Source organism: Bos taurus, chromosome 3, assembly GCF_002263795.3.
Source record: "Bos taurus isolate L1 Dominette 01449 registration number 42190680 breed Hereford chromosome 3, ARS-UCD2.0, whole genome shotgun sequence".
Taxonomy (NCBI): Eukaryota; Metazoa; Chordata; class Mammalia; order Artiodactyla; family Bovidae; genus Bos; species Bos taurus.
This window is the reverse complement of record NC_037330.1, coordinates 103,431,245-103,447,779: the sequence shown is the minus strand read 5'-3', so window position 1 is coordinate 103,447,779 and position 16,535 is coordinate 103,431,245. Positions and strand designations below refer to the sequence as shown.

The window sequence follows — 16,535 nt, the reverse complement described above, 5'->3', positions numbered from 1 at the left end:
TACTCAAGTAAATATTTGTTGGATGTTCTTCAGTTCAATAGGAATTTAGGAACACCTACCATAAATCAGATACTAAGAATCAAATTGGTAAACCAGACAAATACTTCCTTCCAATGGGGGAGTCAGACACCAAATGAATCATGGCAGAAATAACTAAAAATATATAGTTTTGATGTGTTGTGACACTGTAGCATGTTCTCAGAGGGCATCAGAGGATGACCTAATTTAGATGGGAATGCCTAGAGGGAACGAAACCTGGGTGAAATTGGTCAAAAGGTAAAAACTCCAGTTACAAGATAAGTAAGTTCTGTGCATATAATAATGTACATCATGGTGTCTACAATACTGTACTGTCTATTTGAAAGTTGCTAAGATAGTAGATCTTAAAAGTTCTCATCACAAGAAAAAAAAATTGTAACTTTGTGAGGTGATGGATACTAACTAAATGTATTATGGTTATCATGTTGCAATATACAAAAATATCAAAGTTGTTGATATACCTTGGACTAATACCAAGTTATATGTCAGTGATATCTCAATAAAACTGGAAAAAATTAAAAACACATGAAAACTACAAGATGATTTGCCAAGCAGTGGGAGGGGTGGTTCGGAAAATGAAGTAGAGCTTTGTGAGTGCTCCGAGGCAAGGAGCCACCAGGTGCCTTTGAGCAGCAGCGTGCTGGACTTCTGAGAGAGGGCTGGCGACAGACGGAGGCCAGTGAAGCGAGCAGGCTGGGTGGGATTGGGGATTGGATCCTGGAGGCAAAAGAGAAGTCTCTGAAGGGGTTTCTGAGCAGCAGTTTTACACGTTTACTTTGACTGTAATGTGGAGAATAGATTGTAGGAGACTCAGAATGGAAGTAGGAAAACCAGCTTTTTGTCACATGAAAGGTGATGGTGGGGGTAAAGATGAAGAGATGCGACATGAGTGTTGGAAATATTGTACAGCTGATATCGAGGAAGCAGGTTCTGGGCTATAGCAATTGAGTAAAGGGTGCCAGGCCCTGAGGCCCTGGTCACACTGGGGCCCTGGAATATGTCTCTCTAAGATTTCCCTGATTTATGGTCTTCTTCAAGGAACATCGATTTTTCTTCTTTTAAAATGCACTCATGTGAACAGGATGACATCTATGCTTAGTTTATATGTGGGTCCACTTGGTTTGAAGCGGTGGCTCAGATGATAAAGAATTTGCCTGCAATACAGGAGACCCAGGTTCAATCCTTGAGTCTGGAGGAGGGCATGGGAACCATTCCAGTATTCTTGCCTGGAGAATCCCATGGATAGAAAAACCTGGCAGGCTGCAGTCCATGGGGACGCAGAGTCAGACATGACTGGGTGACTAACACTTTCACTTTCACTTGATTTGAAGGGTCCTGGGTTCCATCCTGACTCTCCCCTTTAAGTTCACACCCTTTCTTCTGTAGCATTAGCACCCACAGCCCTGTCCAAGTTCTAAGTGCTGGCTCCTCCTGTGTCCCAGTTGGCAGAGGCACAATGAGGGGAGAAGATACCTGGTTTGGAGCTAAACAGACCTGAGTTCAAGTTCTAACTTCAGCACATATTAGTTGCCTGAATTTGAGCCTGCTTTCATCTATAAGACGAAGCTGATAATCCCTACCTTGCAAGATTCTTGAGATTAAATGAGGTAATGTATATAAATCCTCCGGCACAGTGTGTCCTGTAAATGGATATTTCTTAGCCCCCTTCTTCCCTCCACTCACCCTTCTCTTATCTCATTGCAGCAGTGTTTCCTGCAGTGTTCTTTGTAGACACCATTGATCCCCTCTTCTCAAAATTGATGGCACATTGACAGCCTTCCATGGATTATCTGTGCTGTGTGGGTAAAGGGGGAGACTGAACCTCAAAACCTGACACTGGTTGATACTGAAGCCCTGCTGGATAGATTTCAAAATGCCTGCTGTGGATTTTGGAGCACAGCCAGTCATCTTTTTAGACCAAGTTCCCTTCTCCCCGCAAGAGCTCTGTACATCTGAGGAGCTGCTCTATGGCTACTGAGACCTTTTTCCAGGACAACTTTGGTTTAAAATATTATCTCATTAACTCAACCATCAATGACTGTTCTCTGGAAGTAGTATTCCAATATTCTAATACCTTTCTGTAACTGCTTCTTATCCTTAGACGTGGTTTTTTTCAGGTCCCATGTTCTGATTTCTCTTGAGGAATATATGCTGGTTCCTCCCGTGGAAATGTCATAGACTATACACTCCCTCCCTCCATCTGAGCTTTCTGAAGCAGTCTGTGTCTAGTTTTTAACATCCAGGCAGACGAGGGATTGAATCAGGACCTTGTCCGAATTATATCCCCTTTGTTTCCTTATCTGAAAAAGAGACTTAATCCTAAATCACAGGGTAATTCTGAAATGCGCATAAAGTACTTTTTGTAACCTACCTAGCAGACTGTCTAGTGCAAAGTGTGTGTGCTTGTGCTCTATTATGTACAATTCTTTGTGACGCTATGGACTGTAGCCCACTGGGCTCCTCTGTCCATGGGATTTCCAAGGCAAGAATACTGGAGTGGGTTGCCATTTCCTCCTTCAGGGGATCTTCCTGACCCAGGGATCAAACATATGTTTCCTGCTTTGGTAGACAGATTCTTTATCATTGAGCCACCTGTGAAGCCTCTAGTGCAGAGTAGATCTCCACAAATGTTGGTGCCCTTTGGTGGTAAATCTGAGATTGAAATTGTGTTGCGGGAGTGGAGCGGGGGAGCTCCCTTAAGACCACCCCTGGGTCAGTGCTTCTCTAGGAGGACTCACAGCGTTCTGCAGAGAGTCACACATATAGCTCAGATTTGTTATAGCAAAAGGATAAAGCAAAATCAGTCAAGGGAAACTTGAAAGGAACCAAGTCTGGAGGGAACCAGGTGCAAGCTTCCAGGCATCCTCTCCCTGTGGAGTCACACAGGACACAATTCTCCAGCACTGAATTATGACACTGCTTGTGAAGGTCTGTCTTCAGGAGGCTCTTTAGAGACTCAGTGCTGAAGGCATTTACAGGGCTGGACACATAGGTCCCCTCTGCCTGGCAGTGGTTTAGTTGCTCAGTTGTGTGCACCTCTTGTGACCCCATAAACTGTAGCTCTCCAGGCTCCTCTGTCCATGGGATTTCCTAAGCAAGAATACTGGAGTGGGTTGCCATTCCTTCTCCAGGGGATCTTGCCAACCCAGGGATTGAACTTGAGTCTCCTGCATTGGCAGGCAGATTCTTTACCACTGAGCCCCTAGGGAAGCCCCTCCCCTCTGCCTAGCATGTACCAAAATTCCAGACTTACACAGAAGGAAATCAATGTTCTGCATTAACTACCTCACTTGTATAACCAGTTGCTCTCATCAGTTTTTATCAGTGTAGGAAACTTTATTATTCAAGATTCTAGGCTCTTGGCCCACCTTGCAAGCAGGATTTTCTAAGGATAGCAGTCTTAGGCCTGCTATGTTTCCACATGTGTATAATACTTTTCCACATGTGTATAATACTGTATTGACCCCTATCACATGTTAAACTTGAAACAATATGAATATACTTTTTTTTCCTTTTCTTTTTCTAACAAGAGATCCAGGCAACTCAAATGTATTCTTGGCTAAGACTGATTTCTGATCTGAGTTTGACAACACAGAATCTGAGATGGCATTGTTGTTGTTCAGTTGCTCAGTCATGTCTGACTCCGTGACCCCATGGACTGCAGCACGCCAGGTTTCCCTGTCCTTTGCTATCTCCTGGAGTTTGCTCAAACTCACCCATTGAGTTGGTGATTCTGTCCAACCATCTTATCCACTGTCGCCCCCTTCTCCTCCTGCCCTCAATCTTTCCCAGCATCACAGTCTATTCCAATGAGTTGCTCTTCACATTAGGTGGCCAAAGTATGGGAACTTCAGCTTCAGCATCAGTCCTTCCAATGAATATTCAATAGTCAGAGCTTCCTCGGTGGCTCAGATAGTAAACAATCTGCCTGCAATGCAGGGGACCTGGGTTTGATCCCTGGGTCGGGAAGATCCCCTGGAGAAGGGAATAGCTACCCACTCCACTATTCTTGCCTGGAGAATTCCATGGACAGAGGAGCCTGGCGGGCTACAGTCCATGGGGTTGTAACAAGTCAAACACAATTGAGCAATTAACACTTTCAGAATTTTTGAGCAATTAACACTTTCACTTTCAGAATTCCAGAGAATAGCAAGGAGAGATAAGAAAGCCTTAAGTGACCAATGCAAAGAAATAGAGATTGCATTAGATTGTAATTATCTAGTTACACAAACTTCATAAAGGTAAGGCTCATGTGCCAATGGTTTTAGTGTGAGTAAAAATTGGAGGCTGGAAAGATGGGGGTTGAACTTAGAGGGTGGAAAATACACATAAGACAGCTTCATAAAAATTGAGTGTTTGCCTTTTTCCTTCTTCCAGGTGTCATCATGCTGTTTTTGTGTCCATTCTCGATAGCTGCTTTTTACTGCCTGACGTGGTCACTCTCCTACATCTTCTTTCCAGATGCTCTGTGGGGCAAGGCAGCATGTCTTAGGCCATGGTACTGAAGATATTAAACAGCCCTACCCACTCCCACTGGCCTCTGTGGGGTTTCTGCCAGCATGGTGGGCCAAAGCTTACCTTACCCTCATAAATCTGTCTTTGTGTCTGTGTTGTGCAGTGCTAGATACATGTGGCCTTGAACCAGAGCAACCCACAGTAGAGCCAGTGGCCTGTACTTCTTCCTCTTTATTCAGGATTCTGAATCACTTGGTGACAATAGTTGTTTGTGTCATACAGAACAGATTTTTCTCCAAGCTAAACTTGGGCTGGGTTTGAGTTCTAGTTCTGTTACCAGCTATGTGACCTGGTGCACTAAGGTTTGTCCCCTGGAAATGAATGAAACCCTTCAGAATTGGTGTAGCCTCCACCTTGTCCTGCCTGAATGTAATGACTCCAGTGCTAAGGTGGGGCTTACTAACGGGTTTCTTACATTTATAGACTCTGGCTCTGTAGAGCAGAGCTGATGGCAGGGCAATCCTGTTGCCCCATTTATGTGTAGGATTTTGCAACTTAATATTCTCTATTTTCACAATTAAAACTTATGCCTTTTGCTTTGTTTAGATTAGACACATTGGCATCTTGAGGGCATCATCTGGCCTCCAGGATCTCATTATATGTGTTTTTTTTCCCTAAGCTCTAAAAAATACTAAACTCAAGATATTCAAAGGACATTTCATATTCTAAAATCCAAATTGAATAGAAATAAAGAGAAGTGTACGGAACCCTAAAGTGGCATGTCACAGAGAACTCAGGCCCACTAAAAGTCACGCTCGCAGCACTGCCTCTGGACTTCCACCTCCGGGTGGTGTGCTAGAGGATTATTGGCTCATTCTGCCCCTTCCTCGGCCAGCGCACCAGACCACCTTTACCTCAGGTCTAACTTATTGAAGTTTGCAGAAAAATATATATTGCAAATATGCACTAACTCTAAAGTTATATGAAAAAAGTCCAGTGAAGTCCACATTGCTCTGATTTGGCTCTAAAGGAAAAGACAGCACCCTCTTTTCTCCATGGCTTTCTGTTTATATCTGTTACAGTACTTACATTTTTTTTCATGGATAGATGAATAGATCTGTTTCTTAGATTTTTAAGTTCCTTCAGTTTACATATTCGTGTTTCTGCTGCCTGCCACAGCGGTGCTCCACACTCAGAAACATATACTTTGTAGATGAATTGATTTGGTTGTGCATTCTAGTGAGTTCTGTACAAGGTTAGAATAATATAGTAGGAATCTTACAAATATACATGGGCTCAGACATTTCAGTGTGATGCCCTTTAATGCTGAACCCTCATTTCACTGTTGCTATCCTTCACCAAAATATTTTAGGAATTCTAAGATGATAACTGTCTTCACATATGCTCTTAGAGGTCAGCACTTAGCACAGTGCCTAGATATAATAGGTGCTCAAAAAATACTTATTTTGCTCGAGCCAACCAAATTTAGTTCAAAAACCTAATAATATTTAATATTAGCCAATGATATCCTCTTTGTAAACCAAAACCAAATTAGCTATTGATTTTGGCCTCAAATGACTTCTGGCTATTTCTAGAACTTGAACTATGTTCAAAGGAAGAAGATGCAATTCTGAAAGAGGATTTCCATATCCATTCTGAGCCATAGCAGCAGAGCTGAAATAAATATGTAGACTTCCAGAGGAATACTTTGAAAGGGAAAATACACTTTGTACTTTGTTTATAACAATAATAATCATACTGCTGCTGCTGCTGCTACCAAGTCGATTCAGTTGTGTCCGACTCTGTGCGACCCCATAGATGGCAGCCCACTAGCCTCCTCTGTCCCTGGGATTCTCCAGGCAAGAATACTGGAGTGGGTTGCCATTTCCTTCTCCAATGCATGAAAGTGAAAAGTGAAAGTGAAGTCGCTCAGTCAGGCCGACTCTTAGCGACCCCATGGACTGGAGCCTACCAGGCTCCTCTGTCCAAGGGAATTTCCAGGCAAGAGTACTGGAGTGGGGTGCCATTGCCTTCTCCGAATAATCATACTACATCACCTCAAACAAAACTTTAGGTTAGCGATATGAGGATAGTTATAGATCAGTTGAGAGCTGACAAACTGTTAGACTCACTAAGGAAAAAAAAGAGGAGGTACCAATAAACTCAACAATGAAAAAGGAGAAATAACAATGGATATGACAGAAATACAAAAGATTAGATCAGCTATAAATCAACAAATTGGACAACCTAGACGGAAGGTCTTCCAAGAGTGAATCATGAAGAAATAGAAAATCCTAATAGATCGATCACTAGTAGAGACTGAAACAGTAATCAAAAACTTCCCCCAAACAAAAGTCCAGGCCCTGGCGGGGTTACAGGTGAATTCTACCACACATTCCAAGAAGACTTAATATCCTTCTCAAACTACTCCAAATAACTGAAGAGGAAGGAATACTTCCTATTTTATAAGGCCCACGTCACCCTACACCAAAAGCAAACGGAGAAAACACACAAAAAAGGGAAATTACAGACACGTGTCACTACTGAATATAGACACAAAAATCCTCAAGAAAATATTGGCAAACCAAATACACAATATATTAAAAGGATTAAGTGGATTGTTAAGATTAAGGGATTCTAGGATGCACAAACCAATGTGCTACACCACATTAAAAAAAATTATGTATAAAAATCACATAATCATCTCACTCGATGCAGAAAAAGTGTTTGAGAAGATTCAACACCTATTTATGATAAACTCTCAATAAAGTGGGTATAGAAGGAATGTACCTCTACATATTCAAGTCCACATATGCAAACACACAGCTAACATTATACTCAATGGTAAAAAACTGAAGCTGAAACAAAAGCTTCATGAAACAATATCCTCACCACATCGATATTTTAAAATCTGTTCTGTTCTTTCTTTAAAAGCTTTTTTTTAAAAAAAATTTATTTGGCTGCACTGGGTCTTAGTTTTGGCATGCTGATGTTTAGTTGCAGCATGTGGGATCTACCGGCATCCCCTGCATTGCAAGGTGGATTCTTAACCACTGAACCACCAGGTAGGCCCCTATTATTTAATTAAAAAGATAACCTAGTCATAATTTATTATACTGATTTGACAACCACCTACAGTTTGCAATACTAGAACACTTCTCTAGGATAAACTATATCCAGGGCTGTGACATGTTAATACAAGCAGTTCCCAACTAAGGATCAGAATCTTTCCAACCAACACTCATATATTAATTGGTTATTTGAAATTTGAAACATATCCCATGAAGTAAGGTAGCTGGGAAGTAATATTTACTGAGTAGTTATTACATACATTATCTTACTTATTTCTTGATGAATGATCTTGAGAGGAAGAAAATATTACTCCATTACACAGATGGGAGAAGAGTGAGGCTTAGAGAGGTTAATAACTTATCCAAAGTAGTAAGAACTATACTTGACCCCAAAACAGTGTTCTTTCTAGTATACTACATCATTTCCTTATGTTTATGATGACAGCTTACTCCAAACCCCCATTCCTCCAAAACATAAAACTGAAAAATTTGCATTCAGTCCAAATTCAATAGGACCCTATAGAACCTAATTACTACTTATGGGGATAATCTGTGTAAAGTTTATCCTTAACTAAGACTTAGGCTCTCAGAACACATTCTCCAGAGGGACAGCAAGTTCCTTAACATCACGGTTTATTGCCAAAATAAGCATAGGAATGGGAACAGAATTCTCAGTGACTTCAGAGCAGTGGGGAGACAAAGAGGAGGTGGGAATTGCTAGAGATGTTCCCAGAACCACTAGGGAAAATACAGGTATTTCTAGCGCAGAGAGTAGAGGAGGCAATGTTGACTGTTGTACGCTCTGAGTAATCAGCCTCATTTCCATGCATATTCTGCTTCTATGCCCAATAAAATACAGAATGAAAAACCAAAAGCACTTCGCTCCCCTCCTCCCCTTGTTGGTACAAGCCTCCTGCTAGCTCTCCACATTCATAGGGTGACAGGAATCTTAGCTTCAAGGCTCTGAGTAGTGGCTCATCTGGGAGTAAAAGTCATATATTTACACCTGTATAGCTAAAGACTTAGGATCTACAGGGTCTGCAGAGCCCTAGCCTCAGGAAGAATGAATCTGGAAATAGTCATGTTCTTTCTGTCCTCTCACCTCTGCTCCCTTCCTGAAGGAAAAACTTCTGCTCATGTCAACTTTTCCTACCTCATGTCAACTCATGTCAACTTTTCCTGCTCTGCTCATGTCAACTTTTCCTACCTATTACATTCATTTTGACTACACTTTCTTATGACTAGGCACCCCTAAAGTATGAGCAAACAAACATTTTATTAGTATTTTATTTGTATTTTTGGAGAAGGTTTACAGTTTCAGAAGAAACACTGATTTTTTTTTCAAACGATAGAATAAGTTAAAAAACAAAAGAATGTATTGTCTTGGAAGAATAGAAGAAGTCTCTTCAGCAAGTAATGGGCCAATTCAGATTGGAGGAACTAGTGAAGCAAGTTACATACAGGAAGTTCTGATTTATCCAGTTTCAGGAATAACACAAATCTCTTCTTGTCTAGCTGTGTAAGGCTCCAAATGGGCCATCTCAGCTTAAAACTGGTAACACGCTCATAAACAAAGCTTCCAGGGTCCCATCTAGTGTGAACGCAGGGGTGGTTCACTCTCCGGGAGGCTGCATCTGTTTACAGAATTCATCAAACTGCTGCTGCTCCAGTTCTGTCATGACTCTGTTGAGGGCATAGATCTGAGTGGGAAAAAAAGATATGTTAACAATGGAGGCAGCTGCTCAACATGTCTTCAGACACCACAGGCTGTGTCATCTGAAAATGCCAGAACTGCATCAGTAATGCAGGGGCAGTGATAAAGCAACTGGAGAGGCAAACATTAGCTCCACCAGGGAATCAGGAAAGAAGCAGTGAGGCTTGACCTGGCCTTGAAAGGACTGGTAGGGGATTTCCCTGGTGGTCCAGTGGTTAAGAATCCACCTTCCAATGCAGAGGATGCAGTTCAATCCCTGGTTGGGAAGTTAAGATCCCACATGCGGGGCAACTAAGCCCATACACCACAACTACTGAGCCTGTTCACTCCAGAGCCCATGCTCCACAACGAGAGAAGTCACACAGCACTAGAGAAAAGCCTGCATACCTCAACGAAGAGCCCGCAAAGCCAAAAAAAAAAAAAGGGTTGGTGGGATTTCCCTATAGCTCAGATGGTAAAGAATCTGCCTGCCATGCAGGAGACCTGGGTTCGATCCCTGGGTCAGAAAGATCCCTTGGAGAAGGAAAAGGCAACCCACTCCAGTATTATTGCCTGGAGAATCCCCACGAACAAAGGAGCCTGGCGGGCTACAGCCCATGGGGTTGCAAAGAGTCAAGACACGACTAAGAGACTAACACACATAGGATTTAAACAGGTAGAGACTGGAGAAAGAACCCAAGTGACAGAATAATGGATTTTATGATTAAATGTAAAAGCACAGCATTAGTTCTAGAAACTTCAAGGATGCTAAATACGAAAGGTTGGGGAGCTAGAGAAAGAAAGAAAGGTATGTTAGGCTCTTAAATGCCATACCAAGTAATCTGGACTTTATCTGACCAACTCTGAAGAGATAAGTGTGCAGGGAAGAAACCTGATTATATCTGTGCTTTGAGAAAGAAAACTGAAGACCATGTGAAGGATGCAGTCAGGGAGGAGAGATCACAGGCACTTAGGAGACATCTGTTATGACAGTCCAGGTAGGAGGGAGTAGGAACGTGACCCAGGGCAGGCAGTGCAGGGAGAAGAAAACTGCAAGAGCCATTCCAAGGTGAAAGGCAGGCTATCTACCTTGTTGCTTCACCCTGCAGTAATTCATCAGTCCACCAAAGAACCAGAAACAACATAAAACTTCCAAATTTGTATAGAGGAAAAGGGTCATGTTTGTGTGTAGGGGATAAAATTTGAATAATCAAAAAGAAGAGAAGGGAAAAAACCCTGAGAAGTGAGACAAATAAAAAATATAAAATAAGAGCAGAAATTAATGAAAAGGCAACCAAATGTACAACAGAGAGGATCACTGAAACTGTAAGATGGTTCTTTGAAAATTCTAAAGAAAACTGCAAACCTCTGAGACTTGTCGACATAAAAGGGAGGCTGCACGAATATTATCAGAATTAAAAAGAAGTCATAATTACTGATACATGTGTGTTAGTTGCTCAGTCGTATCCAGTTCTTTGCAACCCCATGAACTGTAGCCTGCCAGGTTCCTTTGACCGTGGAACTCTTCAGACAAGAATACTGGAGTGAGTAGCTATTGCCTTCTCCAGGGGATCCTCCCGACTCAGGGATCAAAGCTGGGTCTCCTGCATTGCAGGAACACTTTTCACCCCCAGGGAAGCCAGAGTAGAAATTAAAATTTACAAACTTTGTGTCAATAAGTTTGAAAACTTAAATGATACAAATTCCGAGGAAGAGTAAAACGATCAAAACTGACTAAACAGAAAGCTTGAATAATCCTACAATCTTTTTTCCCCCAATTTTTAAAAATTGTGGTAAGATTCTGTAACCTTCAAGGAAAATAGAACTCCACACAGTGATAAAAACACTTTCAAACAACTGCAATGATTCTCAAAATGTATGGTTAAAATGGTCACGATTTATGTATGTTTAACAAACACAAATAAATTTGAATGGTTAAAAAAACATGCTCAATGAACAGGGCCAGTCATGGAATATGGTAGCATACATAAAGTTTAGAAACACGCAAAACTAGATGATACGCTGTTATGTTATACAGTATTATTTAGGAGTACACATAGAAACAGTAAATACAGAACAGCAAGGGGGTGATTAGCATAAAATTAAGGACTGAGGGTACGGGTACTGCTCGTGGGAAGGTTGGAGACATGGCCAGAGAGGCCTGCCAATGTATGGTCATGTTCTATTTCTGTAGTTGGGTGGTAGGGTGTTTGTTTTATTCATCTTCTTCAAGAGTACAAATACATTTTATATATATAATTTATATATTATCTATATGTATTATATATATTATTATGTATTAAGTGTATATTTATACTAAGCAGAGAAAGAAGACTTAAAATGGGTCAAGGGTCCAAGCCAAGGAATGAAAGACTTTCAAGAAAGAAAGGGTCATCAAAAGTTCTAAATGTTGCTTCAACTGCCAAATGGGCCTCTGTGTCCATTCTCCCCTCTCATCTCACTTCCTAGAATGTGGCATCTATGCAAAACTGAATGGAAACTGTGTTTCTGCCTCCCTACATGGGCTCCTGTTACATTCTTATCTTAGGAGGTTGCATTCCAGGCCACACAGATGAACTAGCAGCTGTGGGGCAAAGCTGGAAGCAGGGAAGAATGTCAAGAGACCTGTTTAGATGGCAGCCCTGCCCCTCAGTCCATCACCACCTAGGGATTCTGGTCACCATACCTCACTTTAAATGATGATAATGCCTCCTACCTCACAAGGTCACGTATGTTATATCTCCCATCTTTATTCCAGGATGGATTTACAAAGGTCAAAGTGGGAGCAACAGTAATACACAGCAGTATGAAGATTACATGTGGTCAGGCATGTGCCTGGCACATCTGAGGGGCTCAACAAGTGCCAGCTGCTACAACAGTGCAAGTCCAATATGACAGCTTAGCAAGTCAGCACAATTCGACTTAGACTGAGCACAATAAAAGCACAGACTCGTGGTAAACAGCATTGCCATTTTCGAGTGCCTTCTCTGGGGCAGGCACTACGTGCTTCAGATACACCATTTCTGCCTACAACAAACTCATGTGACTGATATCATCAATCCTCATTTTACCAAGGAGGAAATGAAGAACCGAGGTTCAGAGAGGTTAAGTATCTTGCCCAAGTTGACCTGGGAAGAACTGGAACTTATGGAGGAGCTGGGATTTGAGGTCAGACAAGTAAGTGTAACCCGTGAAAGCTCACCAACAGGGTGTCAATGAGTGCATGAACAATGTCCTCAGTAACATCTACCACTGCAGTGTGCACAAAGCACAGTTTCCTAGCGCTGTTTCTTATAGCGGTTCTCCAACTTTCACCAAAGTGCAATGCAGTAAAATCATCTGGGGGCCTGCGTCCAGGGGGGATGCAGAGGTGAAGTAAAGTGGGAACAATCTGTTGGAAGCCAGGTCCACAGCTCTCAGATAGTCTGACTTAATCCAAAGGCAGATTTCAGTTTATAGATTAACTTCAAACACACTATTAAGTTTACTCATTATGATAGCCTTCCTCACTGAATGCAAGCTCCACAAAGGCAGGGACTCCTCCATGCCCACAACAGTGCCTAGCATGTAGTCGCAGTTCAATATCGTTAGTGACTGGATCAGATTAACAAAAATTTAAGGTCTGACACTATTAAGCACTGAAAAAGAAGTGAGGGATGAGAACCCTCTTATTCTGCTAATATGGGTACAAATTTGTATAATCTCTTTGAAAACAATTTGGCAACATCACTGCAGATGGTGACTGCAGCCATGAAATTAAAAGACGCTTACTCCTTGGAAGGAAAGTTATGACCAACCTAGATAGCATATTCAAAAGCAGAGACATTACTTTGCCAACAAAGGTCCGTCTAGTCAAGGCTTTGGTTTTTCCTGTGGTCATGGATGTGAGAGTTGGACTGTGAAGAAAGCTGAGTGCCGAAGAATTGATGCTTTTGAACTGTGGTGTTGGAGAAGACTCGTGAGAGTACCTTGGACTGCAGGGAGATCCAAGCAGTCCATTCTGAAGGAGATCAGCCCTGGGTGTTCTTTGGAAGGAATGATGCTAAAGCTGAAACTCCAGTACTTTGGCCACCTCATGCGAAGAGTTGACTCATTGGAAAAGACTCTGATGCTGGGAGGGATTGGGGGCAGGAGGAGCAGGGGACAACAGAAGATGAGATGGCTGGATGGCATCACTGACTCAATGGACGTGAGTCTGAGTGAACTCCGGGAGTTGGTGATGGACAGGGAGGCCTTGCGTGCTGCAATTCATGGGGTCGAAAAGAGTCAGACACGACTGAGCGACTGAACTGAACTGAACTGAATAACTGAATAAATTTGAAAAGTAGAAAAGTAATTCTATTCTAGTTATATTCGCCCTATAGGAATTCCAGTACAGGAGTCAAAGGAAACATCTAAAGGGTTTTCACTACACCACTGTTTGTAACAGCAAAAAAAAACCCTTATAAATCATTTAAACATTCATCACTGGATGACAGAGTAAATATACTAAGTGGCCTCACAAAGTAGACTACTGTAAACAGTGATGAGGAATAAACTAGATTCTTATATTAACATGAATAATTCTAAAAAACGTAATGCAAAATAAAATATATGCAGTTAGTTTAATGTAAGATTTTAAAACAAAAACTTTTATATTGTTCAAGAATATCTACTAATATAGTTGAGTGTAAAAGTATTAAAAAAAATCATGGTTGTCCATAAAGAGGGGAAAAATGGCATAAGACAGGAAATGGAGAGAGGGGATTCCAAATTTACAGGTAATTTTTGTTTATCTTAAAAAAGACTACATGCAAATATGACAAAATGTTAAACACTGCCAATCTCGGGTGCTGAGTACCCAGGTGTTTGTTATAATATTCTGTTTTTCTGTATTTTGAAATTTCAAAAAAAAAGAAACAAAAGAAATAGTGGGGAAAGACCAGAGTGAGCTTTTTCCTAATATTAAATACTAAAGTAAAACATTCATGTAAACAGTCAAATGGACTTTTAAGGGCAGACTGAACAGAGGAACACAGTGCTGAGTGTAGAGCTCAGGCCTCCACTTCTGATTTAGGAGCAGCTACTCTCCAGGCCAAATCCAGGCCATCCGTGCTAGGGTGTGTGACACGCGTTCTTGGACTCCCTTACAGGACCCTCCCTCACAGGGCCCTTCTCCTACTCCTCTCTTCCTTCCCTCAGGACCCCACCACAAAAGCTCTGCATCGGGGTCACCAGGAGACCACCTGGGACTGGTCGGGGTTGGGGTGGGGTTCCTGACACTTGGCATGTGACTCTGGTCTGCCACCTCACCTTCTGGTCCTCAGTGCTCTCCTCTGAACACCTAGGAGAACCCTGTTTTTGGCTGGAGGCAGGCGGAGCTCTCCTATACCATTCTCCGCTCTCCCTATTCCAGCATCACCTCCAGCAAACTACAGGTACAAGGGCCCTCCTCACTCTCACCTCTGCTCTCTGTCTCTGCTTCAGCTCCTGCTGGGCTGATTTCTGCTTGGCCTTCTCGATTCTGCTGACAGGCTCTTTAACTTTGGGCTTTTCTTTACGTGCAGGTGGATCCATGACTTGATTTCCGTATACTTCTTAGTAAGCTCTAACCTGGATGGTACAGAGGAAGGCTGATCTAAAAACAAAGAACGAACGAATGAACGAACTCCCAGAAACTTAGGCCCTACCTCAGCTCCTTCCTGAGGCAGAGGGGCCCAGAGGAAAGGGCGCTGCATTGGAGGAATAAGACCCCTACTGCCACCACCTCACTGAGTGTCTCTAGGCGAATCTCACCCCCACTCCGAGCCTTAGTTTTCCCCATCTGCACAAGACAACGGTCCATTCCCTGGCCCCTCCCACCAGCTGCGGTATGAGCACGAAACGCGAAGAGCACAGCGAACGGTTTCCTACACTCGCGGGCTGCATCCAGCGTGGCACTGCAGGACACCGCGGCCCAGAGGGACCGGCCAGCCGAAGTCTCGAAGCGGGGCGGCGGGGAGCCCGAGCATCACGCGGCCGCCAACCTCGGGACCCCACCTCTGTCCTCCCAGACGGTAACAGCCTGCCGGGCCCGCCCTCCGCCACCGCCCCGCCCGGGGCCCAAGCCCGGCCCCAGGGGAGCTCCTCTCCCGCCGCCACCGCCCTCTTCGGGTACAAAATGGCGGCGGGAGGCGGGCGGCGCTCGGGACTCAGCGCCTTTCCTCCCCGGCCTCAGGACTCCGGCCCCGCCGCGGCGCGGACAAGGCCCCACGCGTGGACCCTCACCTTCCCCTACCTCCTGGCCTAGCTTCTGAGCCTGCCGCTCCTCGGATTGGGCGGGGCCTGGGGGCGGGGCAAGGAAACGAAGGGCGGGTCGGCGGGCCTAGGCCCCGCCCACAGGCCAGCTTGCGCGGGCGCAGAAAGCTCAGGAGCTGGGGCTGGGGCTGGGGCTGGGCTGGGCTGGGGCTGGGGCTGGGGCTGGGGCTGGGGCTGGGGCTGGGGCTGGGGCTGGGGCTGGGGCTGGGGCTGGGGCTGGGGCTGGGGCCGGGTCGGGTGGGTGGGTACCTGTAGCTGAAACTTTTCCTGGGGGATTTTTCCTGGGACAGCTACTAGGCTTTGAAGGGAGAGATCTGAAACGGGGCTAGAATTGTAACTCGCTGAGGGATGGTGATTGCTGTCTTCTGGATTCGGAAACTTGTTAGGAAGATCAAATGAGACCCCGTTTACTAGAATGCTTTTAAGAAAGGAAATCCTGACAGAAGTGTAAGCAGCCGATATAAACGAAGAGAAACGCTCAAGTTCACTGAAAATCGATAATTTTAGTTACTTTTTAAAAAATTACATTTTTATAACTATATACAATAATTTGGGGTTTCGATGGTGGCTCAGCAGTAAAGAATCGGCCTGCAATGCGGGAGTTGCAGGTTCCATCTCTGGGTCAGGGAGATCCCTGGAGAAGGAAATGGCAATCCACTACAGTATTCTTGCCCGGGAAATCCCAGGCATGTCCACCCCTGTTGTTCCTTCAAGGACTAGGCACGAATCGAAACAAAAAGGGGATTCTAAGCAGCAGTGATGTATAGCCTGATGGACACTCACACACTTTCAGTTCAGTTCAGTTAAATTCAGTCGCTCAGTCGTGTCCGACTCTTTGCGACTCCATGAATCGCAGCACCCCAGGCCTCTCTGTCCATCACCAGCTCCCAGAGTTCACTCAGACTCACGTCCATCGAGTCAGTGATGCCATCCAGCCATCTCATCCTCTGTCGTCCCCTTCTCCTCCTGCCCCCAATCCCTCCCAGCATCAGAGTCTTTTC

At 43.8% G+C, this 16,535-nt stretch overlaps 3 protein-coding genes and 1 long non-coding RNA gene across 15 annotated transcripts in view; 2 read left to right on the top strand and 2 right to left on the bottom strand.

The window, feature by feature from the left end:
* The window catches only part of TMEM269 (transmembrane protein 269), a 30,768-nt gene extending 16,611 nt beyond the window's left edge, over positions 1–14,157 (top strand). For 2 of the 7 annotated variants that reach the window (XM_059885179.1, XM_015466917.3), the window contains one exon: positions 4,417–4,572. In XM_059885179.1, the coding sequence (XP_059741162.1) occupies positions 4,417–4,544 (128 nt within the window). In that variant the 3' untranslated portion in view covers positions 4,545–4,572. Of the gene's footprint in view, positions 1–1,481; positions 1,647–1,743; positions 4,573–12,016 lie in introns of those variants that run through there. The other 5 variants (XR_009494011.1, XR_003034095.2, XM_059885177.1 and 2 more) reach the window with 5 other exon arrangements.
* LOC132344930 (uncharacterized) lies at positions 4,232–6,241 on the bottom strand. The gene is made up of 2 exons (XR_009494012.1): positions 5,584–6,241; positions 4,232–4,505 (listed from the first exon to the last, which is right to left on the bottom strand). It is a non-coding gene; the product is annotated as an uncharacterized lncRNA (long non-coding RNA).
* Positions 8,835–15,552, bottom strand: SVBP (small vasohibin binding protein). Of its 6 annotated transcripts, none has more exons than XM_005204847.3 (3): positions 15,151–15,552; positions 14,701–14,850; positions 8,835–9,265 (listed from the first exon to the last, which is right to left on the bottom strand). In XM_005204847.3, exons 2-3 carry the CDS (start codon positions 14,812–14,814, stop codon positions 9,179–9,181), a joined length of 201 nt encoding a protein of 66 aa, XP_005204904.1. In that variant the 5' UTR covers positions 14,815–14,850; positions 15,151–15,552; the 3' UTR covers positions 8,835–9,178.
* The window catches only part of ERMAP (erythroblast membrane associated protein (Scianna blood group)), a 35,139-nt gene continuing 33,474 nt past the window's right edge, over positions 14,871–16,535 (top strand). Inside the window, exon 1 of the mRNA XM_010803775.3 lies at positions 14,871–15,293. Within this exon, the coding sequence (XP_010802077.2) occupies positions 15,110–15,293 (184 nt within the window). The 5' untranslated portion in view covers positions 14,871–15,109. The remainder of the gene's footprint in view (positions 15,294–16,535) is intronic.